Source organism: Mustela putorius, unplaced genomic scaffold (genome assembly GCF_011764305.1).
Source record: "Mustela putorius furo isolate JIRA1106 unplaced genomic scaffold, ASM1176430v1.1 tig00003834_pilon_pilon_pilon, whole genome shotgun sequence".
NCBI classification, from domain to species: Eukaryota; Metazoa; Chordata; class Mammalia; order Carnivora; family Mustelidae; genus Mustela; species Mustela putorius.
This window is the reverse complement of record NW_025421987.1, coordinates 136,019,981-136,044,269: the sequence shown is the minus strand read 5'-3', so window position 1 is coordinate 136,044,269 and position 24,289 is coordinate 136,019,981. Positions and strand designations below refer to the sequence as shown.

At 39.0% G+C, this 24,289-nt stretch overlaps 1 protein-coding gene across 3 annotated transcripts in view; it reads right to left on the bottom strand.

Annotated features, from left to right (window-relative positions):
* Positions 1–24,289, bottom strand: part of OXSR1 (oxidative stress responsive kinase 1) — a 108,266-nt gene that overhangs the window by 46,023 nt on the left and 37,954 nt on the right. For all 3 annotated transcript variants that reach the window (XM_045089130.1, XM_045089131.1, XM_045089132.1), the window contains 2 exons: positions 21,713–21,854; positions 1,625–1,680 (listed from right to left, as the gene is read on the bottom strand). In XM_045089130.1, the coding sequence (XP_044945065.1) occupies positions 1,625–1,680; positions 21,713–21,854 (198 nt within the window). The remainder of the gene's footprint in view (positions 1–1,624; positions 1,681–21,712; positions 21,855–24,289) is intronic.

Below are 24,289 nucleotides of genomic sequence, written 5' to 3'. Positions count from 1 at the left end.
TTGATCAGTCAGCAGTCATTAACACAGAGAAGACTCTCTGCCAGCAAAAAGATTATGACTCACTGAAAGCTCAATGGATGGTTAGCATGTTTAGCAATAAAGTATTTTTAATTAAAGTAAGCATTTTTTAAAATACATTTTTTAAATTGCACATTTAGCAGGCTATAGAATAGTGTTAACATAATTTTTATTTTTTTAAAAGATTTTATTTTTTTAAAAAGATTTTATTTATTTACTTGACAGACATTATAGGCATGTCTATATTATTATAATTTATGTTTTGTTGTCTTCATTTGGGAAGTCTTCTGCCCTTTTTTTTTTTTTGCCCATTTTTTTTAAAAGATTTTATTTATTTATTTGAGAGAGGAAAAGAGAGAGTGCCCAAGAGGGGGGTAGGATCAGAGGGAGATGCACACTCCTTACTGAGCAGGGAGCCTGATACAGGACTTGATCCTGAGACTCCAGGATAATGATCTGAGCTGAAGGCAGTCACTTAACCAACTGAGCCACCCAAGTGCCCATCTTCTGCCCATTTTTACTCTGATTTTTTTCTTTCTTTTTAAAAAGATTTTATTTATTTACTTGACAGAAAGAGAGAGTACACAAGTAGGGGGAGTGGCAGGCAGAAGAACAAGAAGCAGGCAGCCCGAGCAGGGGAAGCCGGATGTTGGACACGATCCCAGGACCCTAGGACCTGAACCAAAAGCAGTTGCTTACCCAAGTGAGCCACCCAGGTGCTCTTATCTGATTTTACTTAATGGTTCCTTATGTATTCTAAATTTGAGCCCGATATCAGTTATTTCATGCTGCAAATATCCTCTCTACTACTAAGTGGTTTGCCTTTCTGCTTATTAATGGTGATAAACCATTTGTTCCTCGTTCAATAAATAGAAGCTATGAATTTTAAAGGAATCAAATTTATCAATATTTTCTTTTATGCTGAAGCATTATATGGCTTTGATAAAGTATTTCCTTAGGTTGGGACATGAAGATGTGCACTTAAATTATCCTCTAAAGCTAAAGAAACAATTTAGGGTCTGGGTGATTATTTTCCTTCTGCCAAACACCTGACCATCCCAGTGGTGTGGGACCAAGCTGAGGCCTCAGATGAGTGGCTTGCTCAACAATCCTGTGGTACAGCTACTCTGGAGTCTCAGCCTGCAGGAGGGGCATTTCACCAGCATGGCCGCCTCTGGTAGGCCCTGGACGCCAACTCTTATCTCTTCAGCTCTCAGTCTGCCAACAGTGCATCCAATTGCCCCAGGACAGAGGCAGCTCAGTATCACTCCTCCACAGAGTATTCCTTCATACACATTGTGGGGATTCCTGACTACCTCTCCTTCAAAAGAAAGCACAGAACACTATGAGAACCCACAGAAGATGACTTCACAGGGGTGAGGAGTGATAACTGGAAGGTAATGATTAATGGACAGAAAAATGTCTGAGATAAAAAAATGAAGAATGAATAGTGGAGAATATCCTGAGAGTCAGCAGGGATGTGCCAAAACAGGCTTCTTGACTAGAGACAGTCCAGGGACTAGAGGAGAAAACTAGTCCTGAAAACACAAAACATAGGTAAGGTGGTTCTACTGACCATTAAATACAATGAAGTACTAATCATTACCTGCAATCTGTACTGAGCCATCTTCTCCAAGAAGAATATTTCCAGCTTTCACATCTCTTAAAGAAAAAAAAAGTTACGTATTAAAGACACTTATTCTCTGGATCACATAGTTTAAGCAATTGTTTACTGTATTCATTCAACACTGGCAATATCTAAGTACTCTATTTTACATTAAAGAGTATTAAGGTCAACAGTAAAAATTTTTAAAATTTTAGTCACTTGTACTAGAATCTAAATATTATAAACAGAAAGCTACAATAAGAGATAGCTTTTTACTGTAAAATCCAGAAAACCCAAGATGATTAAATACTTGACTGGGGTAACAGCGGCCAAAGAACGTGTCCCTCACCTACCATCACCTAATTCTATTTTTTGAAAAATAGTTTTTTTTCCCATACCCTAACACATGATCAAAATTTTAAATGGTCAGTATGTGGTTAAAAACAGGACTATTCTATGCCTTAGGCATAAAGATAGATAAAAATTATTTAAACATTTTTATATTTTTATTGGTAACTATATATAATTGGAAAAGGACATGCACACATTCTTCTTATAAAAACCTAAGTATCACTGAAAAGGCCAAAGTCCCTTTGACCAGCATTCTCAAATCTAGTTATCTTCTTGAAGTTTTTCAACTATTACCAGTCTAGCCAATAGAATATGTTCCTGTGACATATCTGGGCTTTTCTTCCAACATAAATGATATGACAATATCCATTCAAATCTACAACTTGTGTTTCTCATGTTAACAATGTGTTTTAAGTATCTGGCAAAATTTAAAATCCCTAAATCTTATGAATAGAAAAATCACTTCTTAATAACCCAGAGAAACCCCCACAATGTACAAAGAGGTCACTACAGCACTATTCATAATCATAAACCAAAAATGGTAACAATCTAGAAGGCTAACAATAGCAGAAAGTTTGAACTAATTTTGTTATAGCCATAAAAATGGAATAAGGTCAATCAACATGTTATGCCCCGAAATATTACCTAATACATTTTACTAAGTGAACAAATTTTGTAGGACAAAAATGTAAAACACAAAATACATAGACACACATTTTCCATATACACTAAATGATGCAATAAATGGATCCTTCCCTGGAATGGAATGGAATGGAATGGAATGGAATGGGAGCCAAGGCAAACAGTGTTTGAAAATGTTGTGGAAATGCAATCATGTATTTATTTTGTAATTAAAAATAAGTATATAAAGACAGGAAATGACAGATGCTGGCGAGGATGCGGAGAAAGGGGAACCCTCCTACACTGTTGGTGGGAATGCAAGCTGGTGCAGCCACTCTGGAAAACAGCATGGAGGTTCCTCAAAATGTTGAAAATAGAACTGCCCTATGACCCAGCAATTGCACTACTGGGTATTTACCCTAAAGACACAAACGTAGTGATCCAAAGGGGCACGTGCACCCGAATGTTTATAGCAGCAATGTCCACAATAGCCAAACTATGGAAAGAACCTAGATGTCCATCAACAGATGAACGGATCAAGAAGATGTGGAATACTATGCAGCCAATGGAATACTATGCAGCCATCAAAAGAAATGAAATCTTGCCATTTGCGACAACATGGATGGAACTAGAGCGTATCATGCTTAGCGAAATAAGTCAAGCAGAGAAAGACAACTATCATATGATCTCCCTGATATGAGGAAGTGGTGATGCAACATGGGGGCTTAAGTGGGTAGAAGAAGAATCAATGAAACAAGATGGAATTGGGAGGGAGACAAACCATAAGTGACTCTTAATCTCACAAAACAAACTGAGGGTTGCTGGGGGGAGGGGGGTTGGGAGAAGGGGGTGGGATTATGGACATTGGGGAGGGTATGTGCTTTGGTGAGTGCTGTGAAGTATGTAAACCTGGTGATTCACAGACCTGTACCCCTGGGGATAAAAATATATGTTTATAAAAAATAAAAAATTAAAATAAATAAATAAAAATAAGTATATAATTAAATAAGCTCCCTTTGAAGCTAGACTTCTAGCTCATGGAAGAAAGCCCCGTCACAAAAAGGAACAAGTGAAAAGCGTACACTTCATCCTTTTCCCTGTCCATGCCTTCTCCTGGATGAACCATTCCTTGGGGGAAAAAAACTACAATGGTTCCACAACTGTGTGTAGTAGCTTCACCAAACCACAGTATCCAGTACTTTCCCTGAATGCATACTGAAGCATAAGGAAATCAAGCTACTGAGTATTCTTCCCTGCTTATGAAGGTAAGCAATCAACAGTACATCTCCCAGAGGCTGCCTCAGAGTGGAAGTAGGCTAAGTCTGCTCTACAAACAAAGTCTCTGACTCCAGGTACCACGAGCAGAAGAATACTGAGGACCTTCCCTTCCTTGAAGACAAAAACCATCCAAATGAGTCAACCATGAACCTTCAACTGCCTTTTGAGCTCATATGGAATGACATCTAAAACTCAAAATGTCTAGTTTAGTCACTTCCTCGTTTGTGTTTCTGCAGCACAGTGTTAGCAGAGACTACAAAAATATGATTATATTCTTGGGATTATCTCTTTCACCATGAGCTAAGATCTGGACCTGAACCTTAAGAGATTTCTGTATCACCCGCACTTACTCAGCATTATGATTACTACACAGGAGGCATCTCTGAGATACTCATCAAATAGATTTAAATAACTAAACAATCTTCCTCAAATCCTCTTCCAGAAATAAGTGGAGTATTAAATTAATAAATGAATAAATAAATAAATCCAACTAAATACCAAAATAAAACTTGAATATTCCCTCCCCACCACCCCAAACCCCAACTCCTACCTGCTCTGTTCCAAATGATAGTTATAAACTAATCAACTGCAGTCAAACAAGACAACCTAACTACCCAACAACAGAAGACCGGTTAAACTGTGGTATAGCTATATAATGAAATACTATGAATAATAATGAACATATGAAATAACATGGAAAAATCACCAAATATACTTAAGTGAAATAATACTATGTACATATGTTGCCAAAAAAAATTTTTTTTTTTAGCAGAAGAAAGAGGAATATACATATATTGTGTTTATATTGGCATAAAATCTCTCTCAAAGGAGTCATAAGACCTTAAACCAGGGTATTGGAGGTTCAGGAAAGGAAGACGACTTTCTAAAGAATACATTATTTTTTAGAACAGTTTTAGATTTATACATAAAATGAGAAGATACTGCAAAGGAGTTCTCTACACCTTATAGTTTCTGCCATTATTAACACCTTACATTTGTATGATACTTTCGCCACATTTAATGAGACCAGTATAAATGCATTATTATTCAAGTCTGCAATTTACTTGTAGTCTCTGCTAAAACGTTTTTACCTAATGTCTTTTTTCTGTCCCAGGATTCCATTCAGAATTCAACATTAAATTTAATTATTGTCTCCTTAGGTTCCCCTTGTCTGTAATAATTTGACTTTCCTTGTTTTTGACAACTTTGGTAGTTCTGAGGAGTAATGGTCAAATATTTTATAAGCTGCCCCTCTAATGGAATTTTTCTCATGATTACACCAGTGTTATGAAGTTTTGGAATGAAAACCACAGAAGTAAAGTGCCATTTTCATCACATCAAATGAAGAGTACACAAAATCGGGGGGAGGAGTCAAGATGGCGGTGAAGTAGCAGGCTGAGACTACTTCAGCTAGCAGGAGAACAGCTAGATAGCTTATCTAAAGATTGCAAACACCTGCAAATCCATCGGCAGATCGAAGAGAAGAACAGCAAATCTGGAAACAGAAAAACAACCACTTTCTGAAAGGTAGGACTGGTGGAGAAGTGAATCCAAAGCGACGGGAAGATAGACCCAGGGGGAGGGGCCGGCTCCCAGCAAGCGACGGAGCAACGGCGCACAAAATCAGGACTTTTAAAAGTCTGTTCCGCTGAGGGACATGGCTCCAGAGGCTAAACCAGGGCAAAGCCCACGCGGGTTCAGCATGGCCTCAGGTCCCGCAGGGTCACAGAAGGATCAGGGGTGTCTGAGTGTCGCAGAGCTTGCAGGTATTGGAACGGGAAGGCTGGCTACAGAGACAGAGCCGACAGTAAGCTCGCGGCTCGGTGTTGCCTTGAACCAGCCACAGGCTCAGAGAGCTCGAGCGTGGCCGGAGATCAAGCAGACGGGAGTAACTGGGCGCTGTTCTCTGAGGGTGCACTGAGGAGTTGGGCCCTGTGCTCTCGGCTCCTCCCAGCCGGAGACCAGAAGGCCGCCATTTGTATTCCCGTCCTCCGGAACTCTACGGAGAACGCTCAGGGAACAAAAGCTCCTGAAAGCAAGCCCGAGCTGATTACTCAGCCAGGCCCCTGGTAAGGGCGGTGCAATTCCGCCTGGGGCAAAGGCACTTGAGAATCACTACACCAGGCCCCTCCCCCAGAAGATCTACAAGAAATCCAGCCGAGACCAAGTTCACCTACCAAGGAGTGCGGTTTCAATACCAAGGAGAGCAGCAGAATTCCAGAGGAGAAAGCAAAGCACGGAACTCATGGCTTTCTCCCTGTGATTTTTTTTTAGTCTTGCAGTTAATTTAATTCTTTTTCTTTTTCTTTTTTAATTTTTTTTTCTCGCCTTCTGGTAAATTTTTTTTTAACTTTTATGCTTTTCTTTTTTAACGTTTTTTAACTAGTTTATCTAATATATTTTTTCTTTTTTATATTTTTCTTTATTCATTTTCTTTTTTTTAAATACTGTTCTTTTCACTTTTTTTTTTCTTTCTTCTTTTTTGAGCCTCTTTTTATCCCCTTTCCCCCCCTCTCACGATTTGGGATCTCTTCTGATTTGGTTAAAGCATATTTTCCTGGGGTTGTTGCCACCCTTTTAATATTTTACTTGCTCTTTCATATACTCTTATCTGGACAAAATGACAAGACGGAAAAATTCACCACAAAAAAAAAGAACAAGAGGCAGTAACGAAGGCTAGGGACCTAATCAATACAGACATTGGTAATATGTCAGATCTAGAGTTCAGAATGACAACTCTCAAGGTTCTAGCCGGGCTCGAAAAAGGCATGGAAGATATTAGAGAAACCCTCTCGGGAGATATAAAAGCCGTTTCTGGAGAAATAAAAGAACTAAAATCTAACCAAGTTGAAATCAAAAAAGCTATTAATGAGGTGCAATCAAAAATGGAGGCTCTCACTGCTAGAATAAATGAGGCAGAAGAAAGAATTAGTGATATAGAAGACCAAATGACAGGGAATAAAGAAGCTGAGCAAAAGAGGGACAAACAACTACTGACCATGAGGGGAGAATTCGAGAGATAAGTGACACCATAAGACGAAACAACATTAGAATAATTGGGATTCCAGAAGAAGAAGAAAGAGAGAGGGGAGCAGAAGGTATACTGGAGAGAATTATTGGGGAGAATTTTCCCAATATGGCAAAGGGAACGAGCATCAAAATTCAGGAGGTTCAGAGAACGCCCCTCAAAATCAATAAGAGTAGGCCCACACCCCGTCACCTAATAGTAAAATTTACATGTCTCAGTGACAAAGAGAAAATCCTGAAAGCAGCCCAGGAAAAGAAGTCTGTAACATACAATGGTAAAAGTATTAGATTGGCAGCTGACTTATCCACAGAGACCTGGCAGGCCAGAAAGAGCTGGCATGATATTTTCAGAGCACTAAACGAGAAAAACATGCAGCCAAGAATACTATATCCTGCTAGGCTATCATTGAAAATAGGAGGAGAGATTAAAAGCTTCCAGGACAAACAAAAACTGAAAGAATTTGCATACACCAAACCAGCTCTACAGGAAATATTGAAAGGGGTCCTCTAAGCAAAGAGAGAGCCTACAAGTGGTAGATCAGAAAGGAACAGAGACCATATACAGTAACAGTCACCTTACAGGCAATACAATGGCACTAAATTCATATCTCTCAATAGTTACCCTGAATGTTAATGGGCTAAATGCCCCTGTCAAAAGACACAGGGTATCAGAATGGATAAAAAAACAAAACCCATCTATATGTTGCTTCCAAGAAACTCATTTTAAGCCCAAAGACACCTCCAGATTTAAAGTGAGGGGGTGGAAAAGAATTTACCATGCTAATGGACATCAGAAGAAAGCAGGAGTGGCAATCCTTATATCAGATCAATTAGATTTTAAGCCAAAGACTATAATAAGAGATGAGGAAGGACACTATATCATACTCAAAGGGTCTGTCCAACAAGAAGATCTAACAATTTTAAATATCTATGCCCGCAACGTGGGAGCAGCCAACTATATAAACCAATTAATAACAAAATCAAAGAAACACATCAACAATAATTCAATAATAGTAGGGGACTTTAACACTCCCCTCACTAGTGTTATGACATGGACAGATCATTGAAGCAAAAGATCAGCAAGGAAATAAAGGCCTTAAACGACACACTGGACCAGATGGACATCACAGATATATTCAGAACATTTCATCCCAAAGCAATAGAATACATATTCTTCTCTAGTGCACATGGAACATTCTCCAGAATAGATCACATCCTCGGTCCTAAATCAGGACTCAATCGGTATCAAAAGATTGGGATCATTCCCTGCATATTTTCAGACCACAATGCTTTGAAGCTAGAACTCAACCACAAGAGGAAGTTTGGAAAGAACCCAAATACATGGAGACTAAACAGCATCCTTCTAAAGAATGAATGGGTCAACCGGGAAATTAAGGAAGAATTGAAAAAAAATCATGGAAACAAATGATAATGAAAATACAACGGTTCAAAATCTGTGGGACACAACAAAGGCAGTCCTGAGAGGAAAATATATAGCGGTAAAAGACTTTCTCAAGAAGCAAGAAAGGTCTCAGGTACACAACCTAACCCTACATCTAAAGGAGCTGGAGAAAGAACAAGAAAGAAACCCTAAACCCAGCAGGAGAAGAGAAATCATAAAGATCAGAGCAGAAATCAATGAAATAGAAACCAAAAAAACAATAGAACAAATCAACAAAACTAGGAACTGGTTCTTTGAAAGAATTAATAAAATTGATAAACCCCTGGCCCGACTTATCAAAAAGAAAAGAGAAAGGACCCAAATAAATAAAATCATGAATGAAAGAGGAGAGATCACAACTAACACCAAAGAAATACAAACTATTATAAGAACATACTATGAGCAACTCTACACCAACAAATTTGACAATCTGGAAGAAATGGATACATTCCTAGAAACATATAAACTACCACAACTGAACCAGAAAGAATAGAAAGCCTGAACAGACCCATAACCAGTAAGGAGATTGAAACAGTCATTAAAAATCTCCAAACAAACAATAGCCCAGGGCCAGACAGCTTCCCGGGGGAATTCTACCAAACATTTAAAGAAGAACTAATTCCTATTCACCTGAAACTGTTCCAAAAAATAGAAATGGAAGGAAAACTTCCAATCTCATTTTATGAGAACAGCATCACCTTGATCCCAAAACCAGACAAGGATCCCATCAAAAAAAGAGAGCTATAGACCAATATCCTTGATGAACACAGATGCGAAAATACTCAACAAAATACTAGCCAATAGGATTCAACAGTACATTAAAAGGATTATTCACCACGACCAAGTGGGATTTATTCCAGGGCTGCAAGGTTGGTTCAACATCCGCAAATCAGTCAGTGTGATACAATACATCAATAAAAGAAAGAACAAGAGCCATATGATACTCTCAATAGATGCTGAAAAAGCATTTGACAAAGTACAGCATCCCTTCCTGATCAAAACTCTTCAAAGTTTAGGGATAGAGGGCACATACCTCAATATCATCAAAGCCATCTATGAAAAACGCACCACAAATATCATTCTCAATGGAGAAAAACTGAAAGCTTTTCTGCTGAGGTCAGGAACACGGCAGGGATGTCCATTATCACCACTGCTATTCAACATAGTACTAGAGGTCCGAGCCTCAGCAATCAGACAACAAAAGGAAATTAAAGGCATCCAAATTGGCAAAGAAGAAGTCAAATTATCACTCTTCACAGATGATATGATACTATATGTGGAAAACCCAAAAGACTCCACTCCAAAACTGCTAGAACTTGTACAGGAATTCAGTAAAGTGTCAGGATATAAAATCAATGCACAGAAATCAGTTGCATTTCTCTACACCACCAGCAAGACAGAAGAAAGAGAAATTAAGGAGTCAATCCCATTTACAATTGCACCCAAAACCATAAGGTACCTAGGAATAAACCTAAACAAAGAGGCACAGAATCTATACTCAGAAAACTATAAAGTACTCATGAAAGAAATTGAGGAAGACACAAAGAAATGGAAAAATGTCCCATGCTCCTGGATTGGAAGAATAAATATTGTGAAAATGTCTATGCTACCTAAAGCAATCTACACATTTAATGCAATTTCTATCAAAGTACCATCCATCTTTTTCAAAGAAATGGAACAAATAATCCTAAAATTTATATGGAACCAGAAAAGACCTCGAATAGCCAAAGGGATATTGAAAAAGAAAGCCAAAGTTGGTGGCATCACAATTCCGGACTTCAAGCTCTATTACAAAGCTGTCATCATCAAGACAGCATGGTACTGGCACAAAAACAGACACATAGATCAATGGAACAGAATAGAGAGCCCAGAAATAGACCCTCAACTCTATGGTCAACTAATCTTCGACAAAGCAGGAAACAATGTCCAATGGAAAAAAGACAGCCTCTTCAATAAATGGTGCTGGGAAAATTGGACAGCCACATGCAGAAAAATGAAATTGGACCATTTCCTTACACCACACACGAAAATAGACTCAAAATGGATGAAAACCCTCAATGTGCGAAAGGAATCCATCAAAATCCTTGAGGAGAACACAGGCAGCAACCTCTTCGACCTCAGCCGTAGCAACATCTTCCTAGGAACATTAGCCAAAGGCAAGGGAAGCAAGGGCAAAAATGAACTATTGGGATTTCATCAAGATCAAAAGCTTTTGCACAGCAAAGGAAACAGTTCACAAAATCAAAAGACAACTGACAGAATGGGAGAAGATATTTGCAAACGACATATCAGCTAAAGGACTAGTGTCCAAAATCTATAAAGAACTTAGCAAACTCAACACCCAAAGAATAAATAATCCAATCAAGAAATGGGCAGAAGACATGAACAGACATTTCTGCAAAGAAGACATCCAGATGGCCAACAGACACATGAAAAAGTGTTCCATATCACTCGGCATCAGGGAAATACAAATCAAAACCACAATGAGATATCACCTCACACCAGTCAGAATGGCTAAAATCAACAAGTCAGGAAATGACAGATGCTGGCGAGGATGTGGAGAAAGGGGAACCCTCCTACACTGTTGGTGGGAATGCAAGCTGGTGCAGCCACTCTGGAAAACAGCATGGAGGTTCCTCAAAATGTTGAAAATAGAACTGCCCTATGACCCAGCAATTGCACTACTGGGTATTTACCCTAAAGACACAAACGTAGTGATCCAAAGGGGCACGTGCACCCGAATGTTTATAGCAGCAATGTCCACAATAGCCAAACTATGGAAAGAACCTAGATGTCCATCAACAGATGAACGGATCAAGAAGATGTGGAATACTATGCAGCCAATGGAATACTATGCAGCCATCAAAAGAAATGAAATCTTGCCATTTGCGACAACATGGATGGAACTAGAGCGTATCATGCTTAGCAAAATAAGTCAAGCAGAGAAAGACAACTATCATATGATCTCCCTGATATGAGGAAGTGGTGATGCAACATGGGGGCTTAAGTGGGTAGAAGAAGAATCAATGAAACAAGATGGAATTGGGAGGGAGACAAACCATAAGTGACTCTTAATCTCACAAAATAAACTGAGGGTTGCTGGGGGGAGGGGCGTTGGGAGAAGGGAGTGGGATTATGGACACTGGGGAGGGTATGTGCTTTGGTGAGTGCTGTGAAGTATGTAAACCTGGTGATTCACAGACCTGTACCCCTGGGGATAAAAATATATGTTTATAAAAAAAAAATAAAAAAAAAAAGTACACTGAATCAACATGATTTAGCACAGCTGACACTGACAGGACCTGTTTATTATCATATACCATTTTTTTAAAAGATTTTATTTATTTGACAGAGAGAAAGAGATCGTGAGAAAGGGAACACAAGCAGGGGGAGAGGGAGAGGGCAAAGCAGGCTTCCCACTGAGCAGGGAGCCTGAGTGCGCCTCAGTCCCAGGACTCTAGGATCATGACCTGAGCCGAAGGTGGAAGCCTAATCACTGAGCCACCCAGGTGCCCTATCATATACCATTCTGTGCTTTTTCAATTTTTAAGCCACATATATGTATTACCTATCCAAATGTTTTATAAGTTTCTGTCTTTCGTAAATGAAGACAGGGTAAACCATTTTCAGTAGAGCATGCGCTTTGGGTGACTACTTATCAAACCTTCACATAACCAATTCTGTTTCCCATTTGAAACCAAAGTGCAGGGACTCCTGGGTGGCTCAGTTAGATAAGCGTCCAACTCTTGATTTTGGCTCAGGTCATGATCTCAGGGTCGTGAGATAGAGTATCACATTGGCATTCATGCTTAGCAGGGAATCTGCTTGAGATTCTCTCCCTCTGATCCTCCCGACTCACACTCATATGCTCTCGATCTCTCTTAAATAAGTAAATCTTAAAGAAAAGAAAGAAACTAAAGTGCAATCTGTAGAACAGCTTCCAGGAATAAAAGCAAAGGAACATCATGAAGGTCAATGGCTCACTGGACGATCAAACACACCAGTCTGTCCTCCAACCCAACAGAATAGCTAACCTTTCAAGGAAAAGATTTTTAACTAAGTATCTGGAAATCAGTAGAGTCCTTAAGAACCTTTTTTCGCTCTGCCACAAAGAGTATCAAGCAACCCAGCAGCCCCAACAGTTAAATCTACCATTCACTCTTAAATAAGAACAGTGAATTTTTTTTTTCACAGCTTAATGCCACTTTTCACATGTCACTACTGCACCGAAGCTACAAAGTCCTTGTAAAATTAAAAGGAGTATCATGGACATGCTTAATTGTTTCATTAGCACACAGCACAAGTTACTGCCCAGGACATTTTTATGACTCATCAATAGGAACAGTTTGTGGAAAACCTGAAAAAAGTCAAGACCAGCAATGAATCAAAATGAAAAGTTGGAAAATACACTGCATTGGGGCATCTTAAACCAACAAGCCATCACTTCTGTTAGAGCTGACCTGTTTAACAGGAAAAATATTGGAGTAGATAGATACAGAGAGAAAAGCAGAAGTCTAATTCAGAGACATCAGCGGGGAACACACTGAAGATGGAGAAAAATTATCTGACCTGGTCCACCAGGATAACACACAAATGGACCAGAAATAAAGATGAAGAGTGGAGAAACCTACGAAACAGGTCCAGCTGTTGCCTTAGTAAGACCACCACCTCCCAAGCCTGCTGAAGCCTCTGTGGAACTCACAGCTTGGAGTGGTTGCTGCTGAAGTGTAAGCAGGGGTTCTTAGCCTTGGCTACATTAGAATCACTTGAGGAGCCTTTAAAAGCCAATGTCAATGTGTCATCTCAGACCAACTAAATGAATTTCTTGCAAAGGATCCAGGAATCAGTACTTACTGAAGTTTCCCAGGTGATTCCAATATGCAGCCAAGGATGAGAGTCTTTGATTTAAAATGTGAGTTCGAGAATCCATTCTAGCAACATGGCAAACAGTCATCACTACTGCCCAGGACTTTACGGGAAAACCCACCATTCCCCTGCTACAAACAAAGAAATTAGGAAGGGAAATTGTCACATAGCTGCACATGCAATAAAGACAAGGATATCCTCAAGTTTCAGAAATCAAAGGGACACTTAAGAGCCAGAGCAGAAAGCCTTGGGAGAAAGGGGACAAATGGCTAGGAACCTCAGGTTTTAAAACCCACCCCTAAACAGAAAACATGGCATTCGACTAGTTTAAGGTTGAAAGTACACTTGAGACCCCTTCATAAAATTGGGACCCTAGAAGAAAAATGAGCCACAGTGAAAGATATGCTTAGCAAAAGTAAGCTAGTATAGCCATACTGAAGTAAGATATAATTGTCTTTAACACAAAAGCATTTCTAGGAATGAAAAGGGCCATTATATAATCTTAAAAATGGGAATAATTCACCAGAAAGATAAGAATCCTGAAGGGGTTGTTGAACTGTAGGGCTCCTTCTCATAACCTCTGGCTTCCATTGTTCTAATAGGAAGTCAGTTCTCAATCATATTGCTATTGTCTTAGCTTGTTCTATTCAGGATGCTATAACAAATATATCACAGACTGGGTGGCTTAAACAACCAACATTTATTTGTTGCAGTTCTGGGGGTTGGCAAGTCCAAGATCAAGGGAGTAACAGATTTGGTGTCTGGTGAGGATCCACTTTCCGGTTCATAGGCATAGGAGAGCTGACAACATGGACTCCATATTTGTTCCTCCAATTCTCTCCATCAGAGCCATGTGTTCCAGGCCCCGCAGAGATTAATGCATGCCCTGATCAGATGTGGAAAGGCTCATTCTGATCTTCCCTAAAGTGACGCACACAGAAGGCATCACTTTAGGTAACTACTGTTTGATATCACTCCCATGCCCCTCACACTATAAAAAGTGTGGGTTAAGATCTGGACTAGACAGAGAATGGGAGCAGAAAATAGTTGCACAGCTGCCTGGACTGTCAGTCCATGCAATGCCCCATCAGTAAGTTACTCCAAATAAAACAGTGGAAACAGCTGGAGCGGTGCCTGTTTTTTGGTCTCCAAGTGCCTTCTCGATGTGAAGGATACATTACTGACCCTCCTCCACCTTCTAACAAAAGACGGCCATCTTTTCACTATGTCTTCACTTGGCAGAAGGAGCAAGGGAGTTCTCTGGGGTATTTTTTTTTTCCTGGGGTCTCTTTTACAGGGACAATCCCATTCATGAGGGCGCACCACCCTTATGACTTAATCACATTCCAAAGGCCCCTACCTCTGAATACCAGCACAATGCTCACTAGAGTTCAACATGTGAATTCTGAGGAGACACAAACATTCTGTCTTTGTACTCCTCCTACATGATGCGTTGTTTTCCAAATCTTACTGCTTTCCAGATACTCTGTGTGTTTAGGTTTCAACAGTGTAACTACAGTGTGTCTGTTCATAGATTTCTTTATATTTGTCCTCATCATGGTTCATGATTTGGAAGTTTTCCACCATTATTTCTTCCAGTATTTTTTCTGGCTCTTTTATTCATTCAGGTAAAGAAGATGTTTCATTAGCACACAGACTGGGTGGCTTAAACAACCAACATTTATTTGTTGCAGTTCTGGGGGTTGGGAAGTCCAAGATGTTACGGTCATATATATTCAAAGTAGATGTTACGGTCATACAAAACTGAGCAGAAACTGACTTTTTGCCTGAACTTGATATGAATCTATTCTTAGCTTTCTAAAAAAGACAGTGACCTTAATGTATATTTTGGGTTAATTTCCTTTAACTACATAAAGTCTGTATATATAAAGTTTTAGGATAAAGAACATACTTTTATTTATGTTCTGAAGTGAAGATTTTGACACTTAAAATAGGGATTGGATATAATAAATAAGACAATAGAATATTTAAATAAAACAACCCTAGTGACAGATCCAAATTCTATTGAGTAACTAAAAAATGTAATTGATATTAAATTCATGTATACCCAGATTCGTGGATTAGTTTCATCTTTCTTTCCTAATAGGTTTTAGAAGCACACTGCCTAAATTCAGTTCCCAGCTACGTCATTAGGTGGGTAATTTTTGGCTAATTACTTACCTCTCTCTTTGCCTTGGTTTCCTCATCTGTAAAATGGGGGAGGAGAGGGTATATAGCTCATAAAATTACTATAAAGATTAAATGAGGTAACATACAGGATGCACTTAGAATACCATATGGCACACAAGTTTCAGTGAATGCTTGTTATCATCTACACCAGAGATCAACAAACATTTTCTTAAAGGGCCAAAGAGTAAATATTGTACGCTTTGTGGCCAGATGCTCTCTGTCACTGTTACTTTAATTTCATAGTGCTAAAGCAGCCATAGACAATCTGTAAATGAATGGGCATGACTATTTTGCTGTTGCTTTCACAAAAAAACAGTCATCAGACTTGATTTAACTGGTGCGTTTATCGATCCCTGATGATCTATATGGCTGTAGATTGGTTTTCTCTCATGTAATAGTCTAGGCATAAGTGACATCAGTTCAGTATGGTGACTCCACAGAATCAAGGACTCATGCTCCTTCTATTTGATCATTCTACCATCTCTAAGTTCTTGTTACATAATCCAAGATGGCTTATTACCACCTCAACATTTCAATGGAAGGAAGGAAAGAGGAAATAGAGGTTATGTCACTTTCTATTAGCAGTGGTTCTCAGGACATTTGGCAATGTCTGGAGACATCTTTGGTTGTCACATTGGGTTGGGGCAGGGGAGGAGCTACTGGCATAATGGGTAGAAGCCAGGGATGTTGCTAAATATACCCCACAATGCACAGGACAGCCCCTGCAACAAAGCACTGTCCAGCTCAAATGTCAGTAGGGCTGGGGGTTGACAAAACCTGTTAAAGGAACAACTCTGAAGTAGTATATACATTTTTGTTTTCACCACAGTGGCTAGAAACTAATTTATATGGTGATATCTGATCCTCACAGGAGGCTATGAAATGTTGCCTTTCTTCTGAATGGTCACATGCATGGTAAAGATGTCATGTTTTTATAGTTCAAAAAGGAGAGGAGACAGGCTAGGGGCAAATTAGCAGCTTCTGGCACTTTTTTTTTCTAGAAGATTGCTCGATGAACATGAAATCAGTAACTGAATTACATTAATTGCTAGTATCAAAGTATGTATCCATAGGGTTACCACTATCCAGAGGATGGGAATCCTGTTTTTCAGGGCACCTTTTCCTTATTTATTTATTTTTTTTTTAAGATTTTATTTATCCATTTGAGAGAGAGAGAGAACATGAGAGGGGAGAAGGTCAGAGGGAGAAGCAGACTCCCCATGGAGCTGGGAGACTGATGTGGGACTTGATCCTGGGACCCGAGGCAGTCGCTTTACCAACTGAGCCACCCAGGCACCCCAGCAGCACCTTTTCCTCTTGACAGTGCAGGAAATATGTTCCCAAATCTTTGGTCATGTCCTTATCCAGTCATCTGTTAACACATTATTTTAACTAGATAAGAAACGAATGGATATAATTTGAGGTGAAAAATCCTACTGTCTGAAGAATATGCCTTCAATGTTTCAAAGATTTCTAGTTTACCAATTATTCCTTGGAGTCAACTGTTCTGTTTCATAACCACAAGAGGAGTTCATTTTTCTTTGTTAAGATATAAGCTGGTTGGAAAATTCAGACAACTAGAAAGCATTATTTATGTTTTCCTAGAAAAAGATACTTTTATAAATGGGCTAATTTCACTGATGTAATTTCTTTAAAATGGTCCTATTCTCAGAAAAACCTAATTAAAGTTTTTTTTTGGGGGGGAGGGCGATACCTTGCTTTTTTCCCCCCAACATATCCTGATTACTCTTTAAACCTCAGTTTTAGCACCTGATAGTTGTCTGATCTTTATTTTTTTTTTTTTTTTAAGATTTTACTTATTTATTTGTCAGAGAGAGAGAGAAAGAGCTCAAGGAAAGGGAACAGGAGAGGCAAGGAGCCAGATGCTAGACTTGATCCCGGAACCCTGGGATCATGACCTTAGCCAAAGGCAGACACCTAACTGAACCATGCAGGGGTCCCAGCTGCCTGATCTTTAATCAGTTATTTTTCTGGGCCTTTGCTTATTTTTGGCAAAGATTAGGGTTAACTAGGTGATTTTTTTGAAAACTGACAAAACTGTAAGATATTTAAAGATTTACAGTGTGATAGTCTGATATATGTATACACTGGAAAAATATTTTCCTCATCGAGTTAATTAACACATCCATTACCTCACATATTTACTTTTCGGTGAGAACATTTAAGTTCTACCCTTTAAGCAGAATTTACTCATCTTATAACTGAAGTTTGTAACCTTTTATCACTGTCTCCCTATTTCCCTGACCATCCAGTAGCTGGCAACCACTTTTCTACTATCTGTTCCTATGAATTTGACTTTTTTTTTAACATTCTACTTGTAAGTGATACCATGCAGTATTTGTCTTTCTCTGTCTGGCTTAATTCACTTAGCATAACGCATTCCAGGTTCATCCATGTTGTCATAAACTGCAAGTTTCCCTTTTTTTTTTTTTTTTAAACGGCCCAATAATAATCCACATCTTTATCCATTCATCCACTGATGGATACTTAATAAGTCATTTTCATAGCTTGCCTCTGAGACAGTGATTTCACACTGCTTTTGGGTATAAACCCAGAAGTGGCATTGCTGGATCATATGGTAGTTCTATTTTTAATTTTTCTGCGGAACCTCCCTACTGTTTCCCACAATGGCTATACTAGTTTATGCTGCCACCATCAGGGCACCGAAGTTCTCTTTTCTCCACATCCTCACCCAGGATCTGTTATCTCTTTTTGGAAAACAGATATCCTAACAGATGTGAGATGGTATCTTACTGTTGTTCTGACTATATTTCCCCAAGATTAGTGATGTAGAGTACTTTTTCTTGTATATCGATTTTTGGGGAAATGTCCAATTGGAACCTTTGCTCATATCTCGTTAGGTTATTTATGGTTTTTCTGTCTCTAAGTTGTAGGAGTTCCTTGTATATTTTTGGATATTAACCCTTTGTTGGATAATATGGTTTGCGAATATTTTCTCTCATTCCATAGGCTGCCTTTTCATTTTGTTGATGGTGTGCTTTGCCATGAAGCTTTTTAGTTTGGTGTGGTCCCAGCTGTTTAATTTTTCTTTTGTTGCCTTTGCTATTAGTGTCACATCTAAAACATCTGTATTTCGTGTATTTCTATTCTGATCTTTTTATTTCTTTCTGCTAACTTTGGGCTTAATTTATTCTTATTTTTCTTTTCTAGTTCCTTAAAGGTAGATGATTTTTAAGATAAAAATCTTGTTTTGTCTTCTACCTTTTCTCTGCCTTGATTTTAACTAAGCATTTTACAAGATTCCATTTTCCTCCCCTTTTAGTATATCAATCCTTTTCTCCTTTTTTTTAGCAGCTGCCCTAGAGTTTGCTATAAACATTTACACTAATCCGAAGTGTACAGCAGCACTATAGGAGCACTATACAACTTCTCTGAGTTTTCCTTTCATCTCACATATCCTGAACTGGGTTCTAGCATCAATAGGCATAGATGACAAACAAACAAAAATAAAAGCGAAAAAAACCCTCAAAGCCTCCTCTTTGTAGCCAAAGGAGCAGCAAAGAGCCAACTTAGCACAGACTTAGCAAAGGAACCCATAGCTGGAGTTGCAAGCTGGCCCACTATGTCAGAACCAGAGACTGGGTGGTTGGTTGGTTGGCTTTTAAAGATTTTATTTATTTATTTGAGAGACAGAAAGAGAGCTTAAGAGCACAAGTAGGGGAGAAGGAGAAGCAGGCTCCTCGCAGAGCTCGGAGCCCAACACGGAACTCAATCCCAGGATCCTGGAATTACAACCTGAGCTGAAGGCAGATGCTTAACCAACTCAGTCACCCAGGCATCCCCTGAACCAGTTCCTTTAAATGAAGAACCAAATGGAAAACCTCATTCTCCACCCTATATCCACTGCAGCAGGTAGGGCCGTATTGCCCACACCAGCAGCACCAATAGCCCCACCAGCAACCCCAGCCTGCTACCCAGCTGCAGAGAACATTCCAGGCCCACCACTTTCTGGCCCTCTATACAGTGGCAAAGGACAACCCAGGCCTAGTGTCTCCCCACTCTCAACTCAGCAACAAAAGGTGGCTCAGTCATATGCCTTCAACCTCACAGGCAATACCATCAGAGAATGAATGGGAGCCCCACTGGCACAAGTGGCCTGGCCCATAGAGTATGCCCACAAAAGTGCTCACAGACCCACAGGTACAGCGTCTATCTCCCACCTTCCACCTAGCAGCACCAGAGCCGGGGACGCACAGTTTTGGTCTCTATGATTGTATCAGCAGAAATTGAGTAGAACCCCCCAGCAGCGCCAGGTGAACAAAACAAACCAGAACAGCACTGTAAGAGCTCTAAAACTCAAACTGTCACTGTAACTACAGCCCACCAAAATACACCAAGACTTATATTTACCCAAACAGGGAAAACACCTGCTAAATTATATATTTAAATGAGATCAAGAGTCTCCGAACACATATCCAAAATATCCAGGATACAATTTAAAAAATCACTTAGCATACCAAGAACCACGAAGAACTTTAATAAAGAGAAGACAACTGACATCAACACAGAGATCAATCAGATCTTGGAATTATCTGACAAGAATTTTAAAGCAGCCATAATAAAAATGCTTCAACATGCAGTTTGGGATTTTCAAAACATGAAAAACAGAAAATCTCAGCAAAGAAAAGTCATAAAAAAAGAATAAAATTATCTAAAAAATTACAATAACTGAAAAAACTCAATGGGTTCTAGCACAGAATGCAGAGGTCAGAATCAGAACCTGAGAACAAAGCAAGAAAATTTACTCAATCTGAACAGAGAAATAAAAATAGGATGACAAAAATTGAGCTGAGCCTCAGGGCTTAAGGTACAATAACAAAACAGGTAACATTTGTATTAACAGAGTCCCAGAAAAAGAGCTCTAACCCCCCACTTTTGAGGGGGGGTTAATGGGTTAATGGACTGAAAAAACTGGCCAAATGGGGCACCTGGATGGCTCAGTGGGTTAAGCCACTGCCTTCGGCTCAGGTCATGATCTCAGGATCCTGGGATTGAGTCCCGCATCGGGCTCTCTGCTCAGCAGGGACCTGCTTCCTCCTCTCTCTCTCTGCCTGCCTCTCTGCCTACTTGTGATCTCTCTCTGTCAAATAAATTAAATTAAAAAAAAAAAAAAGAAAAGAAAAAAGAAAAAACTGGCCAAAGATATAACGGCTAGAAACTCCCCAGACTCGGTAAAAGACAAAATCCTATGGACTCAAGAAGTTTGGGAACCCAACACAGAATAAAGCTGAAGAAATCCATAACCAAGACATCACAAACTTCAAAAACCAAAGACAAAAAAATCTTGAAAGACACCAGGGAAAAATAACATTATGAGAAGATCAATCCAAACTACAGACTTCTCATCTGAAACCCTGGAGGCCAGAATTAAGTAATACAGCATCTTTCAATTGCTGAGAGAAAAGCACTGTCAGCAGCAAATTCTTATATCCAGTGAGACTATCCTTAAGAATGACAAAAAGACTGCCTGATATGAAGGAAAGCCAAATCCAGGGATTAGACAGATTTGGGTAACAGAGATTCCATCATTTGGATTCTTATTATCTCTACGTAGGGGTTGAATAGAGAGAGGCAGCCAGGAATACTTGGATGATGCAATGATACATATCTTTTCACATTAAAAAAAAGGGGGGGGGTGCCTGGGTGGCTCAGTGGGTTAAAGCCTCTGCCTTCGGCTCAGGTCATGATCCCAGGTTACTGGGATCGAGCCCCGCATAGGGCTCTCTGCTCAGTAGGGAGCCTGCTTCCTCCTCTCTCTCTCTGCCTGCCTCTCTGCCTACTTGTGATCTCTGTCTGTCAAATAAATAAAATCTTTAAAAAAAAAAAAAAAAGAAGTCTTAATAAAACATTAGTTTATAAAGAGCTTTTAATAATTTGAGAAAACACTCAAGGTAAAATATTAAAAAAAAAAATAAAAGCAACAGACAAAATTATACATAGTTCTGTTTTATATATCTTTTAACTATATAAAAGAAATTGCGAAGAAATACTACAAAATGTCACCAGTGACTGTGATGCTTGCCTCTTGACAGCATGAAATGATGTTTTTGTATTTTCCAGTTTGACTAAAATATTTGTTACTTTTTAAATACTTGCTAGCTGTTTAACTAAAACCCTAACCACAATGTGCTGAAACTAGTGATACAAAAAGCCATGATAACACTCAGAGATTATGATCAATTCTGCAGAAGAATGGGGAATGGTCTCAACAAAATGATACAGCACAACTACCACTGCATTTTCCCAAAAATGCAGAGTTGTCTTTTACGTACCTGTGAATCTGTCCATTTTTATGCAAGTATTCCAACCCTTCCAGCACTTCTTTGAGTATTGTAGCAATGGTAGGTTCATCTAGGACTCCACTTTTGTGCTCCCCCTTTGCCACAATGTACTTAATAATGTCTAGAACAGAACCTGAAAACAGAAGACAAAATTTGATATGAATTTTTGAATCGTTCAATATAATTCAGAGACATTTTGAAATAAAACCATATGTAAGCCTTTTCATAAACTTAAATGTGTAGGAAAGGAAAAAAGAGCAAATACAAGGAAATATGGAAGTTTAATAAAATTATTAATTTATTCTTGATTGCAATCTAAAACAGAAAGCAGCCTAATATCCAAACAGCAGTGTTATACCAGCATTTCCTTTAGACTATTAAAATTAAGAATTTGGAAAAGGTAAGAGAATTTTTAACCACATCTGAAAAATACCAGGTAAACCATACCCATCAATAACACTTTAGTGTAAGATACCACAAACTAATTTAGGTTTTCAATATTGGATCAGATTATGCAACACTGTACAAATAAATACATAAAAATACAATTACAATGCAAGTCAAATTACAAAAGAAACACTTGGCAAGTGAAGATCACATGTGTATGCAAACCAACTTAAGGGTTAAAATTACTCTTCAGGTTAAAAAATAATAATAAAATAGGTACAACAAGAAAAAAATGAAAAGGATAAAAACAGCAGTTCTCTTTCAATAACAGCCCAGATATATTATCATTCCTATTCTTCCCCGGATCTGAAATAACACTCTGACTAAAAACTGGGGGGAGACAGAGAAAAAAACCCCTACGCAGTAATTAAAATCAAAGACTGCTGACCACCATAATTAGTTATTATAATCAGAAAAGTTTGCTAGAGACTCTTAAGATTTTTGGCAGTACAATGGCCCATAAAGGCGACAGAAGCAAAACAAAATCATCTCTGATATCAGAAATCATGCTGAAGAGTAGATATAACACAAATGGCACAAAAAAGTTTGGATTTCCATTTCTTGGCACAAGACCTCAATGATCAAGACTGAAATTAAACCACAAGGTTATGCTGAAAATTTGCCCTAGTGGGGGCTTTTATTTCACACACTTACAAGAAAAAATGTATTTCTAAATAGATGGAAAGAAGGGTCTAGATGGAATCCTTCAAAACACATACATTTACTTCAGTTTCCACCTGAAATCCACTAATTTGATTAACTTGATTTAAAAAAAGGTATAAATCCAGGATGAAAAAGAAAACAAAGAAAATAAAGAGGAGAGACATCAATCATTTTTTGGAGTAAGTAAAACAGAAAAAGTTAACTAACTATGCAGAGTAGAGCCATCTGAAACCCAGATGCCTGTGGAAGAGTATGTTAATTAGGAAACAGCATACTCCTACAGAGCACATATACAGACAGCAAAGTCTACCTAAGGGGAAGTGAAAGCAGATTGAAGAATAGGGCTGAAACCAGGAAAACTGTTGAAAGTTCATTTATCCAGGAAGAGATGCCCAAATTCCTCCCCTCTCTCTGGAAGCCCCTCCCGCTCCCCACGTCCTGCAGGAGACAGTTTGTTCTCTGGAGACAATGAACCAGGAAGGCTCCAGATTCCAAGTGGCATTTTCAAATACATTATTACACACTTTCCCCTCTTTACTGCCGGGATTCACGAGACTGTGACTCACAGAGGGAGAGGCCTAAAGGAGACATTTTGTTCTGCTTAGTTTAATCAATCACATATTAGTCCCCAAAGCCAAGTAACTATACCAAAAGGTCATATGTTTCATTCGGAGAAACTCAGGCCACACAGGAACTGCTTAGTAAGAAGACATTCTTACTAAATGCCAAATGAATTATAAATAAATAAATGCCAAATGAATATGTTTGTAATGTAAAGAACATCTAAAATAAGGAATGCAAAGGGAGAAATTCCTACTAGGAATTAAAAATTAACACAACTTATCTATTCAAAAATTTGGCAATATTATATGCAAGACCTAGATCTGGGTACCACAAAATATGTCAAGATACTCATGGTATAACTGCTGACTTTCTGGGAACTTCCAATCTGGGGAATCCAAAACATGGAGTAATAGAGACTTAGGGCATAAAGTATTTGTTTTTTTAAAGATTTTATTTATTTATTTATTTGTCAGAGAGGGAGAGAGAGAGAGCACAAGCAGGCAGTGTTGGAGGCAGAGGCAGAGAGAGAGGCAGGCTCCCCCGATAAGCAAGAAGCCTGATGTGGGGCTCAATCCCAGACCCCTGGGATCATCATCTGAGCCGAAGGCAGCAGCTTAACGGACTGAGCCACCCTGGTGTCCCAGGGCATACAGAAAGTTATTAGATCTGTATTTTTAATGACTTTATAGGAGGGATTCCTTCTTAAAATCCTCCAAGATTTTTTTTTAAGATTTGATTTATTTATTTTACAGAGAGAGAAAGATCACAAGTAGGTAGAGAGAGAGGGGGAAGCAGGCTCCCTGCTGAGCAGGGAACTCGATGCCGGACTCAATCCCAGGACCCATGAGATCATGACCTACGCCGAAGACACAGGTTTAACCCACTGAGCCAGCC